Source organism: Pipistrellus hanaki (assembly GCF_964339955.1).
Source record: "Pipistrellus hanaki genome assembly, chromosome: 13".
Classification (NCBI taxonomy): domain Eukaryota; kingdom Metazoa; phylum Chordata; class Mammalia; order Chiroptera; family Vespertilionidae; genus Pipistrellus; species Pipistrellus hanaki.
The window spans coordinates 59,115,237-59,138,184 of NC_140515.1; the positions used below are offsets into that span (position 1 = coordinate 59,115,237).

Here is a 22,948-nt window from a genome sequence, read left to right on the forward strand (position 1 = left end):
CCGGCTGCCCAGGAGCCTGCAGGTCCTCCCTCCCGGCCAGAGCACTCTCCTGTAGCTCCTTCGCACCCTCTACATCCCCCATAGCAGGCATCCTGTCTGGCCACTCTATGCCTGCGTATGCAAATTAGCCCTCCATCTTTGTCAGGTTAATTTGCATACCAACTCCTGATTGGCTGTGGGTGTTTGTCTATTATTAGGTAGGATGAGTTTGGTGAGATAGGCCCCTCGCATTTGGTGAATTTGCAGAAACTAAAGCATTCCCCCTTGCATAGTGAAAGCAAATTGCCCTTTCTGTTCTGGTGTTCGTAGGGCCAGCTGTTTAGTTTGGGTTGAGTATTTTTGGGGTAATTCATCTCTGTGCTATTTTTCCATATCTTTCACTGATAACTCTTAAAATTTAGTGAAGCTCACGATTTATAAATCAAACTGAACCCTGAAGATCAAACTTGTGGTTTATCCTACTGAAAGATTAAGTATATGACCAGGTGGTTGAATTATCAATTAATTGCTTGAAAATAGGCCTTTTTTTCTTTCTTTTTTAAAAATATTTTATTGATTTTTTTTTTTACAGAGAGGCAGAGAGAGGGATACAGGGTCAGAAACATCGATGAGAGAGAAACATTGATCTGCTGCCTCCTGCACACCCCCCCCTGGGGATGTGCCCGCAACCAAGGTACATGCTCTTAACCGGAATCGAACCCGGGACCTTTCAGTCCGCAGGCCGACACCCCATCCACTGAGCCAAACCGGTTTTGGCAAAAATAGGCTTTTTGCAATTTAATTGAATATGGAGAACATTTATTTATTTATTTATTTAAATGTTTTTATTGGTTTTAGAGGAAGGGAGAGAGAAATATCAGATGATGGGAGAGAATTATTGATGGGCTGCCTCCTCACGCCCCTACTGGAGATCCAGCCTGAATCTGGGCAGGTGCCCTGACTGCGCATCGAACTGTGATCAGGTTCTGGATGGACGCTCAGCCGCTGAGCCACAGCGCGGGCAGAGGACATTGCTCCTGAGAAGAGACCTAAGGCATTGAACAGGGCTTGCTTTTTGCTGAAAGTCAGTGGCATTGTTTCTGCTTCTCTTTCCCAGATCAAGCACTGCGCCTAGCAGAACTTTCACTACCTCTCCAAAATCATCAGCGAGTCCCTATTCCTCTGTGTCTGCCTCTCCCATTGCAAATGGTGATAGCACTAACACCTCTGGGATGCACAGTTCCGGTGTCGGCAGGGGGTAAGAGCAGGCCCTCCCACCCGGCTCCCCCCGAGTCCTCCTGCGCGCTCCGCCGCTGCACTGAGCCGGGGCACGGGCCCCGCCGGCCTGCTGCTGCGGCCTCTCTGCACTTCCTGCTCGCAGTGAGGGCCGCCTGTACTGACCTAAGTGACTTGTGCTCCCACCGGCGGGCGCTGTCGCACAGCCTGTCACCGGGGGTCACGGGTCACTGGGAAGGAAGGGCTGGCCGGGCAGCGGCGCTCTGAGGGTGACTGCTGCGGGAGAGCCCCGCCTTTCCCCTCGGGACGGCTGCGATCCTTCCCACGCGGCTCAGCCTCCGCCACAGCCCACGGCGGGCCGCCTCAGTGCAGGCAGGGCCGTGTGGCCGGAGTGGTGGCAGCTGCGTGCTCCAGGTCGCGGTAGCCACGGCGATCTTTCCGGCAGTCACCTGGCATTGCCTTCTGGAGGAATACACAATTAGCTCTGCCACAGCCTGGAAGAGGGCGTTCAAATAGCATTTCTCCTCCTCAGGATGTGTGGCCGCCTGCTAGCCTGCCACACCGATGGCAGGGGCGGGGGGGAGGGGGGCTGCAGGGGAGGAGAGAGCCTGTCTCGTGGGGTTATTGCCAGACGAGAGCTCAGAGGCCCTGGCGCAGCCCTGAGGGCGCGCGTGTGACGCCCTTCTCACTGGTGCCGTGCGTTGTGTTTTCCAGTGGCTCTGGCTTCTCTGCTTCGTACAATTGTCAGGAGCCGCCATCGCCTCAGGTCCACCCCGGGCTCTGCGGACTCGGAAACCTGGGGAACACCTGCTTCATGAACTCTGCTTTGCAGGTAAAGGGGCGCTTCCGTCTGTGCCAATGAGTGGACTGGGGCAGGAGTGGCCTGAGGCCATCCCCTGGGAGGGTAGCTGCAAGGTGCCACCGGTGTGGCCTCTGGGGAGGCCGTGCCTCTGGGTGAGCCTTCAGGGAGGTGTGCGGACTCCCTGGGCCGGTGCCGCCCTGGTGTCCCTTCAGTTCGGGGTGCGCTCCAGCAGTCAGCTCCCCCGCTCTCTTCCAGTGCCTGAGCAACACCGCGCCCCTGACGGACTACTTCCTCCAGGACGAGTACGAGGCCGAGATCAACAGAGACAACCCCCTGGGGATGAAGGGCGAGATCGCAGAGGCCTACGCCGAGCTCATCAAGCAGATGTGGTCCGGGAGGGACGCGCACGTGGCGCCTCGCATGTTCAAGGTCGGTGGATGTACATGCTCCCGCCCGTGTGAGGGGAGGCTGGTTTCATGTGGGAGGAGGCCTTCTTTTGCTTGCCTGTGAGACTAAGATGGAACCTGAGCCTGGCCAGTGTGAGCCAGTGGTTCAGTGTTGACCTAAGAACCAGGTCACGGTTTGATCCCTGGTCAGAGCATACGCCTGGGCTGCGGGAATGGGGTGTGTAGAGGACAGCTGATTTATGATTCTCTCTCATCGATGTTTCTGTCTCTCCCTCTCCCTTCTTCTCTGAAATCAATAGAAACATATTTTCTTAAAAAAGATGCAGTCTGAGACTAGAGACATCACATGATCAGATTCTTCTTCCCCGTTGGTCAGCCATTTAGTGCATTTATCCTAAGTGGCCTCAGCCCTGTCACTGGGCTGGGGTACTTGAGAAGTCATTTATAAGCTTGTTGCTCAGAATGCTGCATTCTGTGGCACCAGCCTTTAAACAGCCAGCAGCTTAAGCCGGACCACAAAAGTTCAAGTTAAGTTCCAGTGTCATCTGCAGGCTGCTCCCAGTTCTCTGAGCCTGGAACCTGTACCCATAGTGCTTTGAGGTGAGCCTCCTGAGTTAGGAATTGGGTTGGCATTATTGGAAGGTGATGTGAGGCAGCGAAAGAAGATTGGGAGGCCTGGCCAGTGTTGCTCAGTGGTTTGATTACCACTCGGCACATACCAAGGCTGTGGGCTTGATCCCGTGTGGGGCGTGCAGGAGGCAGCAGATTTATTATTCTCTTGCATTTCTCTCTCTCTCCATCTCTCTCTTCTTCTCTCCCTTCTTCTCTCTCTTCCTTCCCTCTGAAATCAATAAAAATATCTTTAAAAAAAAAAGATTGAGGAGGAGATGGGTGCTTACAGTAACATGGTCTTCCCCTCGCCTGAGTGTGTCTCCTGCTGCGGGGATGCCTGGCCTCCCGCTGTGAAATCTGAGCAGAGCTCTTTGCCGGCCGCTGGGCTTCCGGGGACCTCCCTGAGCCCCGGGAAAGACGGGCGGTTTTATTCCGGAGGAAATGACTAGCACCTCCGTTCACGGAGGACGTCACAATCTCAAGTGGCTCATTGGAATTGAAAGCTAAGCCTCTTCATGGCCACGGTCACATTAATTCCGGGAGACGTAGTGATGTCACAGCCCAGCCCTGGGTGACAGCACGCTGGGCTGTGCTCACGTAACGGACGGCTGGCGGGCAGGGTTAGAGGCGAGGGAGCGTGGCGCCTCCTCTCTGCGCTGTCCGTGTGGGAGCCACAGGCCTGGGTTTGTTACCGTGTTAGTTTTAATTAATTTAGTCTACGTGCACATGTGGCGAGGGTCCCTGCTGCTAGCACAGGTGGAGCAGCGGCTCTCCAGCTGTAGGCTCATCGGAATCGCTCCTGCAGGGCTGGGGGCCTGGGATGGCGCCGCCAGCAGGCTGCCGGGAGGCCGGCGTCGCTGGTGGGAGCACCGAGGATCGCCGGAGGTCAGCGCACGCACACGGTGCTGTCAGGCCCAGGCTGGTGTGCGCCTCGTCCGGCTCTCCCGGAGCGGAGCCAGGAAGCTGGAGCGCCTTCCGTCAGTGCTCAGGCCACCTTTCCTCTCCTTAGGGCAGGCCAGGCTCCAGAGCCCTGCCCTCCTGGCTCTGACCAGGCCCTCTCTGGCGAGGGCTGTTCAACCAGATGTCCCTTACTGTCCCAGCTTCCTGCAGAGCTGCAGAGCTTTCTGTTCTCCCCCCCCACTTCCTCCCTCCCTCTGTCTCTATCTCTGTCTGTCTGTCCCTCTCTCTCTCTCTCTCTCTCTATGTGTATATATATATATATATATGTATGTACATATGTGTGTGTGTGTGTGTATGTATATATGTATATACATATGTATAGGTATATGTATATGTATGTGTTTTTTTCTCTCTGCTTTTTGTAATCCTCACCCCAGGATATTTTCCCTTTGGCTTTTGGAGAGGGTGGAAGGGAGGGAGGTAGGAGGAAAAGAGAGACATCCATGTGAGAGACATCAGTCAGTTGCTTCCTGCACATGCCCAGGCCAGGACTGGGTCTGCATCCCAGGTACATGCCTTTGACCAGGAATCGAACCCATTGGTCCGTGGGTGGACGCTCTAACCACTAAGCCAACCCGGCCAGGGCTGCAAAGGACTTGGTGTGAGTTTCGGGCTGACCCCTCTGACGCGCCTTTGCCCTCGGTGCCCTTGCTCCTGCAGACCCAGGTGGGCCGCTTCGCCCCGCAGTTCTCCGGCTACCAGCAGCAGGACTCCCAGGAGCTGCTCGCCTTCCTGCTGGACGGGCTGCACGAAGACCTGAACCGCGTGAAGAAGAAGCCCTACCTGGAGCTGCAGGACGCCAACGGGCGGCCGGACGCGGTGCGTCGCGGAGACTGCGCGGTCTTCCGGGACGCCCTGTCCTCCGGGGCTGGTGCCAGGGCCTGGCGGTCTGTTGTCGTTGGTGCTGAGGCTGTGGTGCTGGTAGAGTGCATTCCAGGTCAGAGGGAGGGTGAACGCAGCCGCTCCTGCTGCTCCCTCGTGGCGCCGTCAGATCGAAGCCCGTGTGCTGGCATTTCACCGATGACTAGAGACGGGCTCGCTGACTGCAGAGAGCCTGTGGTGTGGGCTCCTGAGACTGACTGCTCTCGTCAGGGTCCCTCAGTGATCATCAGAATATTGTTATGGTTTCGCTGGGCACTCACACCTTCCCGTGCTTTCTGGCCCGTGCGAAGGGACTTGGTGTGTGCTGTAAGCCTCCTGCCGCGGTGGAGGGCCAGTGTGACTGCTTGGACGTAGATTCACCTCTTAGAGGAAAAGCGCTGGACGCTCACCCCTCACTGACGAAACCCCGGCGCAGGCGGCGCCCCCAGTCAGGCCTGTGCGCCCCCAGTCAGGCCTGTGCGCCCCCAGTCAGGCCTGTGCGCCCCCAGTCAGGCCTGTGCGCCCCCAGTGCTCAGTGCACGGGCTCCCCTCAGGAACGGCAGAGGCCGGCTTCCTGAGTGGCTCCGTCAGCACTAAGCATGTGGCGGCGTGGAGCTGGCGTGTGTGTGTGTGTGTGTGTGTGTGTGTGTGTGTGCGCGCGCGCTCTGGCTGGCCGGCCCAGTTCTTGGCTGCACAGCCTGCCTCATGTTCAATCTTCACCGAGGACACGGTTTTCGTAGGTTCTATAAAGGAGGGGGGACATTGATGTGAGAGGGAAACCTGCACCCGAACGAGGGACCACACCTGCACCCTGTTATGCCCGGGAGGCACACCTCAGCCGCTCGGTGCTGGGACGACAGCCAGCCGGGCTCCGCCCGGTTTCTCTGGAGCCTTCGGGCCGCGGGGCTGTCGGCGGCCGCTCACCCTTCCTCTCGTCCTCAGGTGGTCGCGAAGGAGGCCTGGGAGAACCACCGGCTGCGGAACGACTCTGTGATCGTGGACACCTTCCACGGCCTCTTCAAGTCCACGTTGGTGTGCCCAGAGTGTGCCAAGGTCTCTGTGACCTTTGACCCATTTTGTTACCTAACTCTCCCGCTGCCCTTGAAGAAAGATCGCGTCATGGAGGTCTTCCTGGTTCCCGCCGACCCTCGCTGCAGGCCTGCGCAGGTGAGAGCCGGGGCACCTCCGTGTTGAGTGGTGTCCAGGCCCAGAGGAGGCCCCTTCCCTCTCCCTCAGCAGGCGCTCACCGACTGGCGGAAAGCCCGTGGCCTCCAGCAGGCTCCGTGTCACCCCGGCACTCGGCCCCTCGGCCCCTTTCCCGTGGCGCTCCCCAGCGGCGGGAGCGGGCTCCGCTGCCTGGTGCTCCTTGAATCGGAATGTTGGGACCGGAAGCAGGGCCCTTTCTTCGTCCGGTCCCCCTCAGGCCGCCAGGAGGGCTCCACGGAACGCCAGGCAGATGGCTCCCTGCGTCTGCACTGTGGCCTCTGGGTGTTCGCGTGAGGGCTGGCTGGCAGCTGTACAATTCTAATAGTTCTCCCAAGAACGTAGTTAAGAATAAAATGAAACCGTGCTGCCCTGGCTGGTGTGGCTCAGCGAATAGAGCATGGCCTGCAGCTGAAGGGTTCTTCTGAGTTCAATTCTGGTCAAGAACACGTGCCCAGGTTGCAGGCTCGATCCCCAGTGTGGGGCGTGCAGGAGGCAGCCAGTCAGTGATTCTCTCTCATCACTGATGTTTCTGTCTCTTCCCTCGCCCCCTGAAATCAGTAAGAGATGTATTAATAAATAAATAAATACAGCCGTGCTCTGTCTAGACAGAAGCCCTTCCTCTTGGCTCTGCTGCCACCTGTCTGGCCCTGAGCTCACTGTAGACTTCCTGGAAGGACACTCCTGCCTCCCAAACGCTGCTCTTCCTGCTCACCTCCCCCGTTTGGGGCGTGCCCATGCCTCTCCCTCCCCCGTCTCCCTCCCCCGTCTCCCTCCCCCGTCTCCCTCCCCCGTCTCCCTCCCCCGTCTCCCTCCCCCGTCTCCCTCCCCCGTCTCCCTCCCCCGTCTCCCTCCCCCGTCTCCCTCCCCCCGTCTCCCTCCCCCCGTCTCCCTCCCCCCGTCTCCCTCCCCCGTCTCCCTCCCCTCATCTCCCTCCCCCGTCTCCCTCCCCCGTCCCCTCCCCCCGTCTCCCTCCCCCGTCCCCTCCCCCCGTCTCCCTCCCCCGTCTCCCTCCCCCGTCTCCCTCCCCCGTCTCCCTCCCCCGTCTCCCTCCCCCGTCTCCCTCCCCCGTCTCCCTCCCCTCATCTCCCTCCCCCGTCTCCCTCCCCCGTCTCCCTCCCCCCGTCTCCCTCCCCCGTCTCCCTCCCCCGTCTCCCCTCCCCCGTCTCCCCCCCCCGTCTCCCCCCCCCGTCTCCCTCCCCCGTCTCCCTCCCCCGTCCCCTCCCCCGTCTCCCTCCCCCGTCTCCCTCCCCCGTCCCCTCCCCCGTCCCCTCCCCCGTCTCCCTCCCCCCGTCTCCCTCCCCCCGTCTCCCTCCCCCGTCTCACTCCCCCGTCTCCCTCCCCCGTCTCCTCCCCCGTCTCCCTCCCCCCGTCTCCCTTATCCCCGTCTCCCTCCCCCGTCTCCCTCCCCCGTCTCCCTCCCCCGTCTCCCTCCCCCGTCTCCCTCCCCCGTCTCTCTCCCCCCGTCTCCCTCCCCCCGTCTCCCTCCCCCGTCTCCCTCCCCCGTCTCCCTCCCCCGTCTCCCTCCCCCCGTCTCCCTCCCCCCGTCTCCCTTATCCCCGTCTCCCTCCCCCCGTCTCCCTCCCCCGTCTCCCTCCCCCCGTCTCCCTCCCCCCGTCTCCCTTATCCCCGTCTCCCTCCCCCCGTCTCCCTCCCCCGTCTCCCTCCCCCGTCTCCCTCCCCCCGTCTCCCTCCCCCGTCTCCCTCCCCCGTCTCCCTCCCCCGTCTCCCTCCCCCCGTCTCCCTTATCCCCGTCTCCCTTATCCCCGTCTCCCTCCCCCGTCTCCCTCCCCCGTCTCCCTCCCCCGTCTCCCTCCCCCGTCTCCCTCCCCCCGTCTCCCTCCCCCCGTCTCCCTCCCCCGTCTCCCTCCCCCGTCTCCCTCCCCCGTCTCCCTCCCCCCGTCTCCCTTATCCCCGTCTCCCTCCCCCGTCTCCCTCCCCCGTCTCCCTCCCCCGTCTCCCTCCCCCGTCTCCCTCCCCCGTCTCCCTCCCCCCGTCTCCCTCCCCCGTCTCCCTCCCCCCGTCTCCCTCCCCCCGTCTCCCTCCCCCCGTCTCCCTCCCCCCGTCTCCCTCCCCCCGTCTCCCTCCCCCGTCTCCCTCCCCCCGTCTCCCTCCCCCCGTCTCCCTCCCCCGTCTCCCTCCCCCGTCTCCCTCCCCCGTCTCCCTCCCCCCGTCTCCCTCCCCCCGTCTCCCTCCCCCCGTCTCCCTCCCCCCGTCTCCCTCATCCCCGTCTCCCTCGCCCCGTCTCCCTCCCCCCGTCTCCCTCATCCCCGTCTCCCTCCCCCCGTCTCCCTCATCCCCGTCTCCCTCATCCCCGTCTCCCTCCCCTCGTCTCCCTCCCCCCGTCTCCCTCCCCCCGTCTCCCTCCCCCCGTCTCCCTCCCCCCGTCTCCCTCCCCCCGTCTCCCTCCCCCCGTCTCCCTCCCCCCGTCTCCCTCCCCCCGTCTTTCTCACCCCGTCTCCCTCCCCCCGTCTTTCTCACCCCGTCTCCCTCACCCCCGTCTTTCTCACCCCCGTCTCCCTCACCCCCGTCTCCCTCCCCCCGTCTCCCTCACCCCCGTCTCCCTCCCCCCGTCTCCCTCACCCCCGTCTCCCTCACCCCCGTCTCCCTTATCCCCGTCTCCCTCCCCCCGTCTCCCTCCCCCCGTCTCCCTCGCCCCGTCTCCCTTATCCCCGTCTCCCTCCCCCCGTCTCCCTCACCCCGTCTCCCTTATCCCCGTCTCCCTCCCCTCATCTCCCTCATCCCCGTCTCCCTCCCCCCGTCTCCCTCCCCCCGTCTCCCTCACCCCGTCTTTCTCTGCAGTACCGTGTGACCGTGCCGCTGATGGGCGCCGTGTCGGACCTGTGCGAGGCGCTGTCCAGGCTGTCGGGCGTGGCTGCGGAAAACGTAAGGCAGGGCGTGCCCCCGGTGGGGCCTGCACATCCCGTGGGGTTGGTTTTCACCTGGGGCCCTTCTGGGGGTCCTCACTGGCTGGCCGGATGTGATCGCATCTCGTGCTCAGGACCGGCGTGCTGCCTGCGCACGGCCGCTGAGCCCTGCTCCCGGACCCCCGGGCACAGCTTTCCTCATGGGGTCGCACTCGCCACGGCCAAGGCCAGGAGGGCTCTGCTCTCCACTGCCTCCCCTCCCTGTCCCTCCTTCACGATGAGAGGAGGCCAAGTCCTTTCCTGCCCAAGCGCCCATGTCTGTGTGACGTGTGATGTTCTGGATGGAAATCTGTGTTTAAACCGCTGCCCCAGCTGGGCTTCTGCTGAGCCTGGCCTGGCCTGGAGGTGGGCAGAGGGAAGGCCCCTGGCCTGAGGGCCCGGGTCCCGGATGCTGGTTCCAGGCGGTTGTGCTTGGGGATCGGTCCGTTTTCCCTGTGCTGAGGGCGGCTTGGAGACTCCAGGGGCCTTCCAGTCTCCGATGGCACGCACCTCCCGCCCCTGCCTCTAGGGCTGAGCCCAGGGCGGAGGCGGGCGGACGTGGCCAGCATGCCTTCCGCCGAGCAGCCATGCCGCTCCCCGCAGGCCAGCCCGAGCTCAGGTTGCCCCCAGGGCGCGCGCTCTGGATGCACAGCTCCCTCTGTCCCTCGGCGGAAGCAGGTGTGCTCTTAACCCCGCCGTAACCTTCCTGCTCCTGTCACCCTCAGATGGTGGTCACAGACGTGTACAATCACCGGTTCCACAAGATCTTCCAGACGGACGAAGGGCTGAACCACATCATGCCCCGGGACGACATCTTTGTGTGAGTGCGGGCGGCGGGCTGCAGGCCGGACACAGGCTGGAGGCTCCTCCTCGGTCCTGGAGCACGTGGACCTGCCCTCCCCCGGGCCAGAGGTGGCTGAGGGGCTGCAGGCAGCCGTCCGTGCTGAGTGCCTCCGACTTCAGAGCCAGAGGCTCCAGACGGCGCTCAGTGTGACACCACCGTCCGTGCTTCCTGCGAGGTCCCGCCGGCGGTGCTGCCGGCAGGTGCCTTTCTCGGGCAGCGCGGCGTGGGCGAGCCTGGCCGGCCCAGGGCGGCCAGGCCAGGGAGAGCCTCCTCCCTCCGGGCACGGCTGGCCCAGGGCCGGGGCCGGGGCCGGGGACAGGGACAGGGACAGGGACAGGGACAGGTTGATGCTGTGAGCTCGGAGGCTGAGTTTCCGCGTTCCTGGGGACAGCACGCTCCGACCCCAGCTGGTCCCCGGCCTCCCCACTCCTGCCTCGGGATCGCCCTCGTAGCAGGTCTGTGCCGTCCTCGCCCGGGGGCGGCTACAGTGTAAGCTGGCCTGCGCCCCAGTCCTGTCTGCTGGCTCCTTCTTTCCTTTCGCCGCCAGCTTGCCTTTGGTGGTGAGAGCTGTAGGGTTTTGTTGGTTTTGTTTTTGAGTGAGGAAGGCACTACACCAGAGGCCATCCCTTCCCTTACGGTTGCCCTCGGACTCCTGGGTCACTCTAACGATGGTTCTCGGCCCCGCCCCGGCCCCGGCTCTGTCCCCGCTGGTCAGGCAGCTCCCTCCTCAGCGCCGTCTTCCCTCCCTCACAGCGGAGGCCGAGCTCGCCTGGGCCGCAGCCTGGGGCATGTCCCCTCGGACCCGGCTCCTTCCTGGAAACCAGGGCCTGTACGTAGCTGAGCCGAGAGCCGGTGCTGCCAGGAGGGGGCTGGCAGACCACCCTCACGAAGGGATTCACAGCCTGGGGGCCGGGTCCAGGAAAGCCATTGTTCTCACCTGGCACTCGGCGTGTGGTGGGTGCTGCTGAGCGCTGCCTGCTCGGCTGGCACTGAGGTGGGTGGTGTGTGGCCCCTGAGCAAACAGACGTGGGCGCTAGGGGCGTGGCCTGGGCACAGCACCGGAAACTGGCAGAGGGGCGCAGAGTCGGGCCAGCCTCCCTCCAAGGCCTGGTTCGTGACCTTGATGTTAGACCACCAGGGCCTCACCTGAGAGCAGCCGTCTAGCGGCCGCCAACCCGGGGTCCGCGCACCACTGGGGGCCCGTGAGGTCCGAAAGGCCAGCGACCGCTGCCCTGGCGCACAGCTCGGACATTTTTGTGAGGTTAAAAACAAGCTCCTGCATTTACTAGTCAGAACTGCTGGCCAGGCACCTGGGGAGGGGTGTGTGTGTGTGATTTTGTGTTTATAGTTTTCAAAAATTGAATCAGTAAGCTTGTGTCTCCCCCTATAGGAAGAGGGAAAGACCACAGTCGGTTGCCAGCATTTTGGTAACATCTGTTCCAGGATAAAACATCTAACTCTCCTCAGTCCCATGTATTCACTAAGTAAGACACATTTTTCAAAATCATTGATTTGTGTTTACCAGTTTCTTTGGTTATCACTGATTTTTAAAAAATTTAGATAATGATTCTTTTACTTCAGTGTTTTTGAACAAAGATGACAAGCAATTTGTTTTATAAATTTGCTTCTTCATTTGAAATAAAGGGTCTTTGGCTAATGTTCCGGGTGAACGTCTGTATAATGTCTTGTTTTACTAAAGGACAGGGCACAGAGAGTGCTTTTTTAGAAGGTGAATTCCTGGTGACAAACGCGGAGTCTGGCCGGGCCTGTGTGTCTGTGCGGAGTGATGGGCGGTGACAGCCGGGCTGCTGATCCCGCTGGAGGACCCCGGGCTGTGGTGGGGAGGGGGCACCCCTGAGCCGCGCCCGGGCTGCGTGGTCCAGCCCTGGAATGGTCTGGAGTGTGGGTTCTCTGCCTCCGTGCCAAAGCGTGCTGTCCAGTCACCGTAGTTGTGGCCACATGTAGCTGCAGGCGGGTCTCTGTCCTGACCGTTCCTGTGTGACTGACAGGTACGAGGTCTGCAGCACCTGCGCGGATGGCTCCGAGTGCGTCACGCTCCCCGTCTACTTCCGGGAGAGGAAGTCCCGGCCGTCCAGCCCGTCCTCCGGGGCAGTGCTGTATGGGCAGCCGCTGCTGGTGTCCGTCCCCAAGCACACGCTGACCCTCGAGTCTCTGTACCAGGCTGTGTGCGAGCGGATCAGGTTGGTTTGTTCCCTGAGGTCAATGCCAAGGTGGCCATAGTGCTGACCCTCCTGCAGGGCCCGTGGTGCCCCCGCGTGCCCGCTCCCATTAGAACAGCGGTGCCAGCCCCTGAGGCCGGGCAGGTGCCGGGGGTGGGCTCCTCTTAAGCACCTCCGCTGCCTCCTGTCCCGGGAGGTGTGTCTCCCAGCTGTCAGTCACTTGCGTTAGGGAGTCCAGTGCTTTGGCTGCATTATTTATTTGAACCACGTTTTTGAAGAATCCCACTGCCGGTCTGAAGCGGTAGTTAAAGCCTGGGAGAGGCTTTGGACGGTGATGCTGGAAACACCGTCCTGAGTCTCAGGGACGTGGCAGCTGACACCTCGTCTCTGGGTTCCTCTCAGTCTCTTCAAGTGCTGAGCCATCACGTGATGTCAGAGCCTTTTATTAAACTGCCTTCGGGTCACTGTGTACATTGTGAACTACCTGTAGGTGAGGAGTGGGGACAGTACGTAAACGTTACCGCTGACAGTTTTTCTTTTCTCTTTCAAGCCGCTACATTAAACAGCCGCTGCCCCAGGAGGCGGGCGGCTCGCCCCTGGAGCCCGGGGCCTGCAATGGCTCCCGAGGCAGCTGTGAAGGTGAGCGCTGCCCCGCTGTCCCAGAGGTCACACCGGGCGGGGGGCACTGGGGCTCTGCCTGGCCCCTGGAGGAGCCTCCTGGGCAGGTGGGCTGGCTGCCGCTCAGACAGGCTGAGCCGAGCGGGGCTGTGGCTGAGTTGGGGTTCAGTTCTGAGCGCGGGGATTAGAGGGGGTGCTTCTTGCCCAGCTGGTGGGGCTCAGTTGGTCGAGAGTCACCTCCTGTACCAAGAAGTTGCCGGTTGGGTTCCGGGGCGGGGCACGTGCCCAGGTTGTGGGTGGATGCCCAGTAGGGGGCGTGCAGGAGGCAGCTGGCTGCTGCTTCTCTCTCTCCTCTCCATTCCTTCTAAAAATCCGTAGAAAGGTTTTTAGGAAACCTGGAGGAACACGGGGGTGGACACTAAGCACGCTTTGACGCGGACAGTGGCCCGTGGTACAGGAGCTTCCTTTGTGCAGGAGAGGACGAGGAGGAGATGGAGCACCTGGAGGAGGGCCGAGAGCAGCTCTCGGAGCCCGAGGGCGGCTGGGAGGAGGAGCCGGGAGGCGACCAGGGGGAGACGGCCCAGAGGAAGAGCGCGGGCCGGCCCTGCCCCAAAAGGCTCTTCACCTTCAGCCTCGTGAACTCCTACGGGACGGCCGACATCAACGCCCTTGCGACCGACGGGAAGCTGCTGAAACTCAGCTGTAAGCGTGTCTGCCTCTGGCAGGCCGGGCCTGTCCGGGGAGGGCGTGGTCTCGGTACTTCCTGCTTTGGGCCCATGGCCTCCGTGTGTCTCCGGGAACACACACTTGTGCCCTCTTCTCTTGACGCTCCCCAAGGGCTGTCTAAGAGACATGGAGGCCTGGTAGGTAGGTCAGTGGGTCCCACTGTGCCAGGGTTGTGGGTTCGATCCTCAGTCAGGGCTCATACGAATAATCAACCAATGAAGGCGTAAGTAAGTAGAACAACAAATCAGTGTTTCTCTCTCACCCCCTCTCTGCTTCCTGTCTCGAAAATCAATCAATCGATAGTGAACAGAGAGACACTGTGCACAGAGGCGCACACGTTCAAAAACCCCCCCCCTCCTCCTGCCAGCCTCTTCCCTCTGTTCTCGATGGTTCAGGAGCTCCCTCCCTCCCTGCTTCTGCCAGGCTCCCTGTCTCCCCCCGGGGGGCAGTCTTCTCCAGACTTGGCTCCGGAGGCCAAGAATGCGTTTCCCTTGTTTCCCTGGTTCCGTAAGGTGCTCCTGAACAGCCCCGAGAGAGGGGGGCGTGGGTTTGCAGGCGGGGCTGCCCTCCGGTCGGAAGAGGCGCCCTCCAGTGGGCGTCGTGGGCGACAGGCGCGGGCCAGCGGGGATGCCGCACCGGCAGGAGGGCCCTGCCGCCTTCCCCGGAGCAGAGAGGAACTGACGTCCTCAGCTCGCTGGCTTTTCCTTTGCTCTTCTTCTTTAAAAGTTCTAAATGACAGATTTATTTAGAACTGTTCCCTCTTCCCCGGGCGGCTTTCTCCTTTTAGACGTTGTCTTACAATTTCTAGCAGTTTTCTGGAACTCCGGTCTGACTCCTCAGCGTAGTCCCCCCCACCGCTCCCCCCCCCACACACCCCGGGGCCTGGAAGCGCCTGCGGTGGGGGCGGCCCCTGCAGCTCCTGTGCGTCCCTCAGGGGGGCGGCGCAGGCGGCGGCGGGATCTGACTCGGTCAGCTTTTCTGCGGGTTAAGGCGGAGGGCAGTTCCAGCCCGTTTCTCCGTCCTTCCACATAATGTGGTGGCAGCTGGAGCTTGTCTGTGCGAGGGGAGACCGGGGCCGAAGTACGGGCCCGGGGTGCGGCGGCTGAAGCAGAGCGTTGCTCGGGCTGGTGCTGGGCGGCCGTCCGGGGTGCAGCCTCAGTGTGACCTGAAGAGCCGCTCCGGGGCTGCCCCTCCCTAACGGTGACCTTGGGTCCCCCACAGCTCGGTCCACCCTGGCCATCGACTGGGACCCCGAGACGCGGAGCCTGTATTACGATGAGCAGGAGTCCGAGGTAGGCGGCAGGGCCGGGCATCGGGGGCGGTCACCCACGGCAGCTTCGGTGTGGGGCTGAGTGACGGCACCAGAGGCTCGTGAGAGCCGCTGCCCGCGCTGCCGGAGCCTCGTCTCCCCGCAGACCTCGCTCTGCTCCCGCAGGCCTTCGAGAAGCACGTGAGCATGCTGCAGCCGCAGAAGAAGAAGAAGACGGCCATGGCGCTGCGGGACTGCATCGAGCTCTTCACCACCATGGAGACGCTCGGGGAGCACGACCCCTGGTAGGCCCGCCCCGCCCCTGACCTCTGACACCGCCGGCAGCGGGCGCACGCAGCCCCGTGTCCCCGTCACTCTTAGCTGCCAGCCTCGACACAGACCTTTCCCCGCGTCTGCCTTGCAGACTGAGCGCCCTCCCCGTGGGGAGGGGGACTGAGCCGCTGCCGCGGCCGGAAGGGACGGGCTGCGGGCTGCTCTCGCTCCCTGCCCTCCCATGGCCGTTCTCCTTTCCCTCAGGTACTGTCCCAACTGCAAGAGGCATCAGCAGGCCACCAAGAAGTTTGACCTGTGGTCCTTGCCCAAGATCCTGGTGGTGCACCTCAAGCGTTTCTCCTACAGCCGGTACTGGAGGGACAAGCTGGACACGGTCGTGGAGTTCCCGGTCAGGTGGGTCCTGCTGCTGTCCCGGGGGCACTCGGGGGAGGAAGCTGGCACCGATGGCAGAGGGTTTGCCACCACGGACGTGGCTGTGGCTCTGGGAGTGAGTCTGCGGGCGGAGGGGGTTGTTTGGGGGCTCCTGTCCCAGACCCGGAGTGACTGGCAGGCACTCAGGCAGCAGGATGGGTCTCTGCCACCAAGGGCAGAGTTAACATGCTGCGGGGGAGATACACAGGCGTGTCAGTGGAGGACCGAGGTGATGGGTATTAGGTATTTGTTGGGAAATTCTTCACTTTTCTGTATGCTTGGAGTTTTCACAATGAAACATGGGGATGAAAGCTTGATGGGGCCTGTTCTGGTGCAGCGTGAACGTGGAGGTACCACGCGTGGCTGTGAGAGGCTGTGAGAGGTGTCCCGGCAGCCTGGGGGGTGGAGAGCCGTCCTCCCGCTGGTCTGGCCTTCCCAGGCGGCTTTCCTTTGCAGCCGGAGAGGTCAGCGGTCGGCCGGGACCAGGCCTGGCCTGTGCGTGTTCTGTCTCTGCAGCGCCTCCCTCTGGCCTGTCTGCTGCATAAAGGGGTTTCTCTAAATTAATAACGTAGTGACGGCTGTTCTTGTGTTTTGTGCTTAGAGGTCTGAACATGTCCGAGTTTGTCTGTGACCCGTCAGCAAGGCCTTATGTGTACGACCTCATTGCTGTGTCCAATCATTACGGAGCCATGGGGGTTGGCCACTGTGAGTACCCGCATCGTGCCCTCTGCCTCAGCTCTCTGCCCCTCCCCCCGCCAGCGCCATGGGCCTCAGGCCTTTTCCGTTCGGTAGCCCCTTCCTTTGTAACATTTCTTTTTGGTTTTCATAGTCTTTTAAAAAACATTTTTATTGATTTCAGAGAGGAAGGGAGAGGGGGAGAGAGAGAAACATCAATGATAAGATAGAATTATTGATTGGCTGCCTCCTGCACGCCCCACACCGGGGATGGAGCCTGCATCCTGAGATTGTGCCCTGACCTGGCTTATAGGTCGGCACTCAGCCGCTGAGCCACGTGGCTGGGCGAGTTTTCCTGTTCTTTAATCCAGTAATCCCATCTCTGGGAATTTGTCCTAAGGAAATGGTATTAGGGAAGCTTTATGCACAAAGATATTCATCCATGAAAAACAACAACAACATAATATGCTCATTAGACCAGCCGTCCTTCCGGACAAAGCCGGAAGCGGTGCTGCCAGCAGGGGAGTCTCTAGGGCACTGTAACCACGAACAGTCAGTGACGGCGTGGTGGTCAGGAGCTGGGACTGCTCCATCTGCCTGATGGCCGAGCTCTCGGCCATTGCACACGCAGCTGAGGGGGATGCAGTGAAAGAAAGCACAGAGCGGCGCCGTCACAGGAGCAGGGTCACAGCTCCTGAGACCAAAGGCGGGGAAACGCTGGGGCCGGGAGGCCTCGGAGGACACCCCAAACATGACTTCCTCTTCCTCCGCCCTCTGCTGTTTCCAAAATGTCTGTCGTGCATGGGTTTGCCTTTTAGCGAAGAGAGCTTGCCCATCTTACCTGTTTCTGGAAAGTGGGCACCGGGGAGGGGGGGGCTGTGCTCCCTCTCCCCTTACCGCCTCCACAGCCAGTGCGAGGACCCGAGAGGGCCCGGGAGGCCAGAGGGCGTCGGTCCGTCCCAGCTCTGCCAGAGCTCCTGGGAGCGGGTGGGGCAGGAATTGGCGTTGCTGCTGTAAACACATCCTGCTTAGAAACAGTACGAAATCAGGACAGGAAGTGCCGGCTGTGGGCTGCCGGTCACTGAGGAGCTGTTACAGCTGTCCAGAAAGATTAAGTCCGTCCACAGCCGAGCTCTGCCAACAGCCCAGGTGCCCAGTGCCCCTCCCGGGTCTGCCCACCGGCTCCAGAGGCAGGGGGCAGTAGACACCCTGAACATGGACGGGGCTCGCCATTTTTAAAAATTGTTTCCCCAAATCAGTGTAAAGTGCTGGTTCCTGACAGCTCCATTTCCTCCTCTTCAAGCCCTTTGGAGGTCTAATTCGGGATGAGGTAGTTTTGTTAAGACACAGCTGGAGATTAGTTCTGGTGTCAGGCCTGGGTTTCATTTCGGGGTCTGCTTTGGTGCGAGCCGGGCCGGCCAGGCCGCGGTGCGGCGGCTAGCGTGTTTCCTTGGCTCGGCAGACACCGCCTACGCCAAGAACAAGCTCAACGGCAAGTGGTACTACTTCGACGACAGCAACGTGTCCCTGGCCTCCGAGGACCAGATCGTGGTGAGTCAGCCCGGCTGCAGCCGCCGCCTCTAGGCTTTTCCTGTTTTTAATGACAGTCCCTCTGGGAATCCGTCCTGAGGAGGTGACATTGGGGAAGCTTTGTGCATTTATAACAACGGAAAGCCGTGACAGTGTGATGGGAACAGCGAGACAGCTGGGCAGAACGGGTGGCTTTCCGGCCAGTGAGGACCTCTCCCCTCGTGTTTTAGACAAAAGCGGCTTACGTGCTGTTCTACCAGCGCCGAGACGGCGAGTCCCACCCGGCGCCTCCCCTCGCCGGCCTTCCCGGCTCCTCGGGCGGAGGCCTGCACCCCAGCAGCTCCCAGCAGGGCCTGGGGGAGGAGGCGGCCTGCAGCATGGACACCAACTGACGCCACCGTGTGACCCTGAAGACTACTAGTGTTTGGACTGAAAACCGGATGAGGAAATTCCCTTCTTTTATGAGCAGAAGAAAAAAAAAAAAAAGCCCGTTTCTTGAGAAGGGTTATGTCAAGAGGCTGAATTATTTTCCTTTTAAGTGGGTGGAGCGATTCCCATAGAACCGGGGCGGGGGTGGGGCTCAGTGCGCGTGGACGGACGGAACCGAGGCGGAGGGCACAGCCCCATGGGGTTGGCGGGGGCTGCAGCGGCCATCCCTGCTCCCCCCCAGTCGCCTGCCCAGCAAACACCCCCCTCTTGGCGTTTCCCCGCCCAAGTGAAGGTTGTGGGGTCTCCTGCCCTCGTCTGCACGGGCGCCTAGCAGTGCTGTCCTGTGGCCCGCACCCCTCCTCCCTGCACCCCACCCCTGACTGCCACTCAGGTCAGCACAGATGTGGGACCTGCCCCTCCACCGGCCTCTGCTGGGGTCAGAGCGGAAGCCGGCCTCCTGGGAGTGTGGGGGGTTGGAGAGCCCCCCAATCTCAGCGAGAAGCGAGACCCCTGCCCCTGGGCTCCCCGTGGGGCCCCTGCCCCCCGCCCCCCGCCCCCCGCCGAGGCCCCTGCACGGCCCATCCCCCAACGCAGCCTCCAGGCCCAGGCGGGCGGCTGCGCCCTCGTTTCCCTCCGGGAGGGACAGGGACACCTGACCTTTAACCCGCGCCGCCGCGGCAGGGGCCGCCCTGACCTTTCACCCGCGCCGGCGGTTGGGCACGTGCCCTCCGCGCTGACCCTCCGCACTGACCGCCCTGGGCGCTGACGGTTGGGGCCGCGGCTGCACTGGGTGAGGCTCTCCCTCCGCCGGGCGCGGGGTTTGGGGGGCGATGGGCGGGGTTTGGGGGCGGCGGGGGGCGGTTTGGGGGCGATGGGCGGGGTTTGGGGGCGATGGGCGGGGTTTGGGGGGGCGGGGGGCGGTTTGGGGTGCAGTGGGCGGGGTTTTGGGGGCGGCGGGGGGCGGTTTGGGGGCGATGGGCGGGGTTTGGGGGGCGGCGGGGGGCGGTTTTGGGGCGATGGGCGGGGTTTGGGGGGGCGGGGGGCGGTTTGGGGCGCAGTGGGCGGGGTTTGGGGCGGGATTCGGGGGCGGTGGGGCCGGGGGCGGATCCCCGTGGGGGCCGGTGGGTCCCGGCCGCAGGCGGACAGCGATGGCCCGGGGTGGCCCCCCATTGACGGGCGCCCCCCCAGCACGCGGCCCGGACGATGTCGGAGAAGCTGCGCCGCTGCCGCAAGGAGCTGGCGGCCGCCATCGACCGCGCCTTCGAGGGCGTCCGGCTGTCCCAGCAGCGCGCCCGCCCGGAGCCCCCGCCGCCCTCCGCCGCCGACAGGGAGGCCCCGGGCCCCGGCGCCAGGCCCGCCCCCGCCGCCCGCAGGCCGCTGGCCGCCAGGGAGAACCTGCCCGGCCCGCCCTGGGGCCCCGAGCCCGGCCCCGAGCCCGGCGACGGCCGCAGCGACGGCCTCAGGTGACCGCCCCGACCCCGACCCCCCTGACCCCGACCCCCGACCCCCCTGACCCCGACCCCCCCCCACACACCCCCCCCCGCGTCCCCCGACAGGGCCTGGTCCCTCCTGGTCCCCCCGCCCCGGGAGCCCGGGAAAGGGTGTGTGTGTGTGTGTGTGTGTGTGTGTGTGTGTGTGTGTGTGTTTGGGGTCAGGGGTCAGGGGTCAGGGGAGGTCATTGGCACAAACCAGAGGAGGAGTGAATGTTAAAGATCGTGGTTTTCCAAGTCACATTTTTTTCCCTTTAAAAAACTTTATTGTTAAAAATGTTAGTTATCTCCTTTCCCCCATTCTCCCAGCCCCACCCGCCCCGCAGGTTTATGCCACAGAAAGAGCATCTTATCCCGGCTCCTTTGCCATCGTGGGGCCGGGCCGGCTGGCCTCACCCTGCTCCCCGCCCGCCCCCCGACCCAGAGCTTCCTGACTCCCCGGTGCCTCCCCGGACCTTCTCTCCCTGGAGCCCCCGCTGCTTGGCCCGGCACCGAGCGGGGCGGGAGTGACGGAGCCACGGAGCTCGCCGCTCTCCAAGGCGTCATCCGGGCTCACACGGATGCGGCGTCGGTGATGTGTAGTCGGCCCCACCGACGGAGTCATTTCCGTTGTCCTCTAATCACAGCCTAAATGGCAATGAACATTACCTAACACCCGTCAATGTTTTATTGAAAGAGGGCCCAGCCGGCGGGGCTCAGTGGTTAGCATCAACCTATGAGCCAGGAGGTCGTGATTTGATTCCCAGCCAGGGCACAGGCCCGCTTGTGGGTTTGATCCCCAGGAGGCAGCCGATCAATGATTCTCATAACTGATGCTTCTCTCCCCGCCCCCCCCTGAAATCAATAAAAATACTTAAAAAAAAGTATTTTTCCTGAGAGAGGCTCTAATTCCCCACCTTTTCCTTTCCCCCGGGGCTGCAGGAAAGACATGGAGAAGGAGCTGAAGGCTGACTCAAGTCTGCCCCTCGGCAGTTCTAGCCAAGAGGTCACCAAGGACCTGCTGGACATCATCGGTGAGTACCGCGCGCCGCCTCCAGGAGGCGATGGCGGGTCAGGAAAGACCATCTCTCATCCATTGGCCCTGCTCATGGCAGGCTCTGGTCGGAGACCTGGTGGCCTGGCAGCCATTTCAGAAACCACAGCGCAGCCCTGGGGGCAGCGGCCCCAGAACTTGTGGTCAAGCTGAGATCTGCAGGAAACGGAGTAGACACGGGTGGGGGGTCCAGCTGTGGTGGGAACACGGTGAAAAGAAATCTTAGCCCGGCTGGTGTGGCTCAATGGGTTGAGCGTTGGCCCATGAACCAGAGGGTCAATGGTTCCATTCCCATGGAGGGCTCAGGCCTGGGTTGCGGGATTGATTCCCATTTGGGGCGTGCAGGAGGCAGCCGATCAGTGATGTTTCTCTCATCATTGATGTTTCTATCTCTCTCTCCCTCTCACTTCCTCTCCCTCTAAAAAATCAATAAAAACATTAACTTAAAGTAAATCCCACCGAAACCAGTTTGGCTCCGTGGATAGAGCCTCGGCCTGCGGACTGAAAAGTCCCAGGTTCGATTCCTATCAAGGGCATGTGCCTTGGTTGCAGGCACATCCCCAGTAGGGGGTGTGCAGGAGGCAGCTGATCGATGTTTCTCTCTCATCGATGTTTCTAACTCTCTATCCCTCTCTCTTCTTCTCTGTAAAAACTCAAAAAACAAAAAAACAAAAAAATCCAACAACAACAAAAAAGTCAATCCAAAGCCCTGTTCTGATTCCACCACCAGGAGGTATTGCAGCTGCTGTGTGTCTGGCAGACACGTGTCTGCACATCTGCATTCTGTGGGGAGCCTGTGAGCCCGTCTCAGTGACTCCCACGCACAGTAGGACCACGGCTCCTCCTCCAGGGGTGCAGCCCTGGGCTGTTGGTGCTTCAGGGAGGGAGGGAGACCTCGGGGCACTGGTCCTCTGGTGCCTTACGGCACTATCTCCCCCTCTCCTCACCTGGAGGTTGTCAGCCTGGGAGGCGCACACATGTGCACCCTCCCGGGGGGCTCGACAGTTGGGCACAGTAAGAGCCGGAAAGGGGGTGCTGAGCCGCCCTTAGGATTGGCCCGGGCTCTGGCACAGCCTGTCCCTGTGCAAACCCCGGGGCGCAGCCCCGAGCGGTCCCTGGCCGCCCTCGGAGCCCGCGGCCGCCGCCTAACGGCCCTCCCTCCCCAGACAGCACGAGCATCCGCACCATGGAGGAGCTGGCGGGGAGGCTGGAGTTTGAGAACGAGCTGAACCGTGTGTGCGACCCCTGCGGGGACTCGCCCTTCCCGGAGGAGGCCTGGGCGCTGCTCATGGACGAGAGCCCGCGGGAGGCGGCGGAGGCCGACCCCGGCAGCCTGCAGCGCGCCTTCGACGACCACAGCGTGGTCCAGACGGTGCTGGACCTGGAGGAGGACTACAGCCTGATGGGCCCGTTCAAATACCACCTGGAGTGAGGCCGCCCCCCGGAGCCCCCCGGAACCCCCCACTTCCTGTGGCTCCCTGGAGCAGAGCCAGTGCTGTTTGGTTTGCGTGTTTTGTTGTTTCCCTGTTGCTTTGAAGTGTTTCTGATTGTTCCTGTTTCTCTGGTTGATGCCAATACACCGGTGCTCAGGCCGGTGGCTGTGCCTCTGCCGTGTCTCCTGGTGTTCTTTCCCAGGAGCCCCTGCGGCCACAGCCAGGGGCTCGGTGGTCCCTGGCCCAGGCCCTCCACTCCCCACTTCCTCTCCCTGCCCCTGCACCTAGGCGCCTGCTCTCTGCCCGCCAGGCCCTCCCTCCAGACCAGCCTTCCTGCGCCTCACCACGCCCTGCTCAGACCCCGGCCACTCAGACCCCGGCCCGCTCAGACCCCGGCCGCTCAGACCCCGGCCCACTCAGGCCCCGGCCGCTCAGACCCCGGCCGCTCAGACCCCGGCCCGCTCAGGCCCCAGCCGCTCAGGCCCCAGCCGCTCAGGCCCCAGCCGCTCAGGCCCCGGCCCGCTCAGAGGTCGTCAAAGGGGCTGGGAGCACCCCGTCCCTCCTGGCAGGGCTTTCTCACGGGTCCCCGCGGGGCGGGTGTGTGTGTGTGTGTGTGTGTGTGTGCACACAGGTACCTCCCACCCACCTTCATGCCTGACCTCGTCCGGGCCCCTCCAGGCCTGGGACCCGGAGGCCACGGTGGGCGGGGAGGGAGGGAGGAAGCGCAGCCCAGAGCTTAGCGGGCGGCTCCCGCGCCCCGGAGAGCCGGCCTCTTCAGCCATGACAGGAGCTCTCAGGAGCAGGCACTGAGCCCCAGCAGCTGGCAGCAAGCGCCTCCTGGGCTCCCGGGGGCGGATTGGGGAGGAGGAGGCCCAGGGGCTCCTGACCTCACCCTGCTTAGGGCTGGCGACTCCTCGGGGCTCAGGGCTCGCAGGTGGAGACGGGATTGGACCAGGGTGGCACTTGCCTGCACCCCAAGACCAGCCCTGGGCTCCCCTGGGCACCGGCCTCTGCCCTGCAGCGAGCTCCCGCCTGTGGGGTTGGGGTCTGGCCGCAGGGCATCCCGAGGG

The 22,948-nt window shown here is 62.7% G+C and overlaps 2 protein-coding genes across 3 annotated transcripts in view; both read left to right on the forward strand.

Annotated features, from left to right (window-relative positions):
• USP4 (ubiquitin specific peptidase 4) overlaps positions 1-18,007 on the forward strand; it is a 29,311-nt gene extending 11,304 nt beyond the window's left edge. The window contains exons 7-22 of one of the 2 annotated variants that reach the window (XM_084902452.1): positions 1,097-1,237; positions 1,930-2,047; positions 2,273-2,446; positions 4,657-4,815; positions 5,800-6,024; positions 8,863-8,946; positions 9,692-9,786; positions 11,820-12,011; positions 12,541-12,629; positions 13,083-13,310; positions 14,556-14,626; positions 14,770-14,888; positions 15,121-15,270; positions 15,890-15,993; positions 17,426-17,514; positions 17,724-18,007. In XM_084902452.1, the coding sequence (XP_084758578.1) occupies positions 1,097-1,237; positions 1,930-2,047; positions 2,273-2,446; positions 4,657-4,815; positions 5,800-6,024; positions 8,863-8,946; positions 9,692-9,786; positions 11,820-12,011; positions 12,541-12,629; positions 13,083-13,310; positions 14,556-14,626; positions 14,770-14,888; positions 15,121-15,270; positions 15,890-15,993; positions 17,426-17,514; positions 17,724-17,885 (2,200 nt within the window). In that variant the 3' untranslated portion in view covers positions 17,886-18,007. The remainder of the gene's footprint in view (positions 1-1,096; positions 1,238-1,929; positions 2,048-2,272; positions 2,447-4,656; positions 4,816-5,799; positions 6,025-8,862; positions 8,947-9,691; positions 9,787-11,819; positions 12,012-12,540; positions 12,630-13,082; positions 13,311-14,555; positions 14,627-14,769; positions 14,889-15,120; positions 15,271-15,889; positions 15,994-17,425; positions 17,515-17,723) is intronic. The other variant, XM_084902453.1, reaches the window with a different exon arrangement.
• A 955-nt stretch (positions 18,008-18,962) lies between these two features.
• Positions 18,963-22,049, forward strand: LOC311631846 (uncharacterized protein C3orf62). The gene is made up of 3 exons (XM_084902474.1): positions 18,963-19,385; positions 20,334-20,425; positions 21,612-22,049. Exons 1-3 carry the CDS (start codon positions 19,126-19,128, stop codon positions 21,875-21,877), a joined length of 618 nt encoding a protein of 205 aa, XP_084758600.1. The 5' UTR covers positions 18,963-19,125; the 3' UTR covers positions 21,878-22,049.
• Positions 22,050-22,948: the final 899 nt, after the last annotated feature.

Excerpts from the sequence above, each read along its gene's own strand:
- LOC311631846 (XM_084902474.1), top strand. The coding sequence starts at position 19,126 with ATGTCGGAGAAGCTGCGCCGCTGCCGCAAGGAGCTGGCGGCCGCCATC. Across the intron at positions 19,386-20,333 it reads GGCCGCAGCGACGGCCTCAG|GAAAGACATGGAGAAGGAGC; the intron begins GTGACCGCCCCG and ends CCGGGGCTGCAG. Across the intron at positions 20,426-21,611 it reads GGACCTGCTGGACATCATCG|ACAGCACGAGCATCCGCACC; the intron begins GTGAGTACCGCG and ends CTCCCTCCCCAG.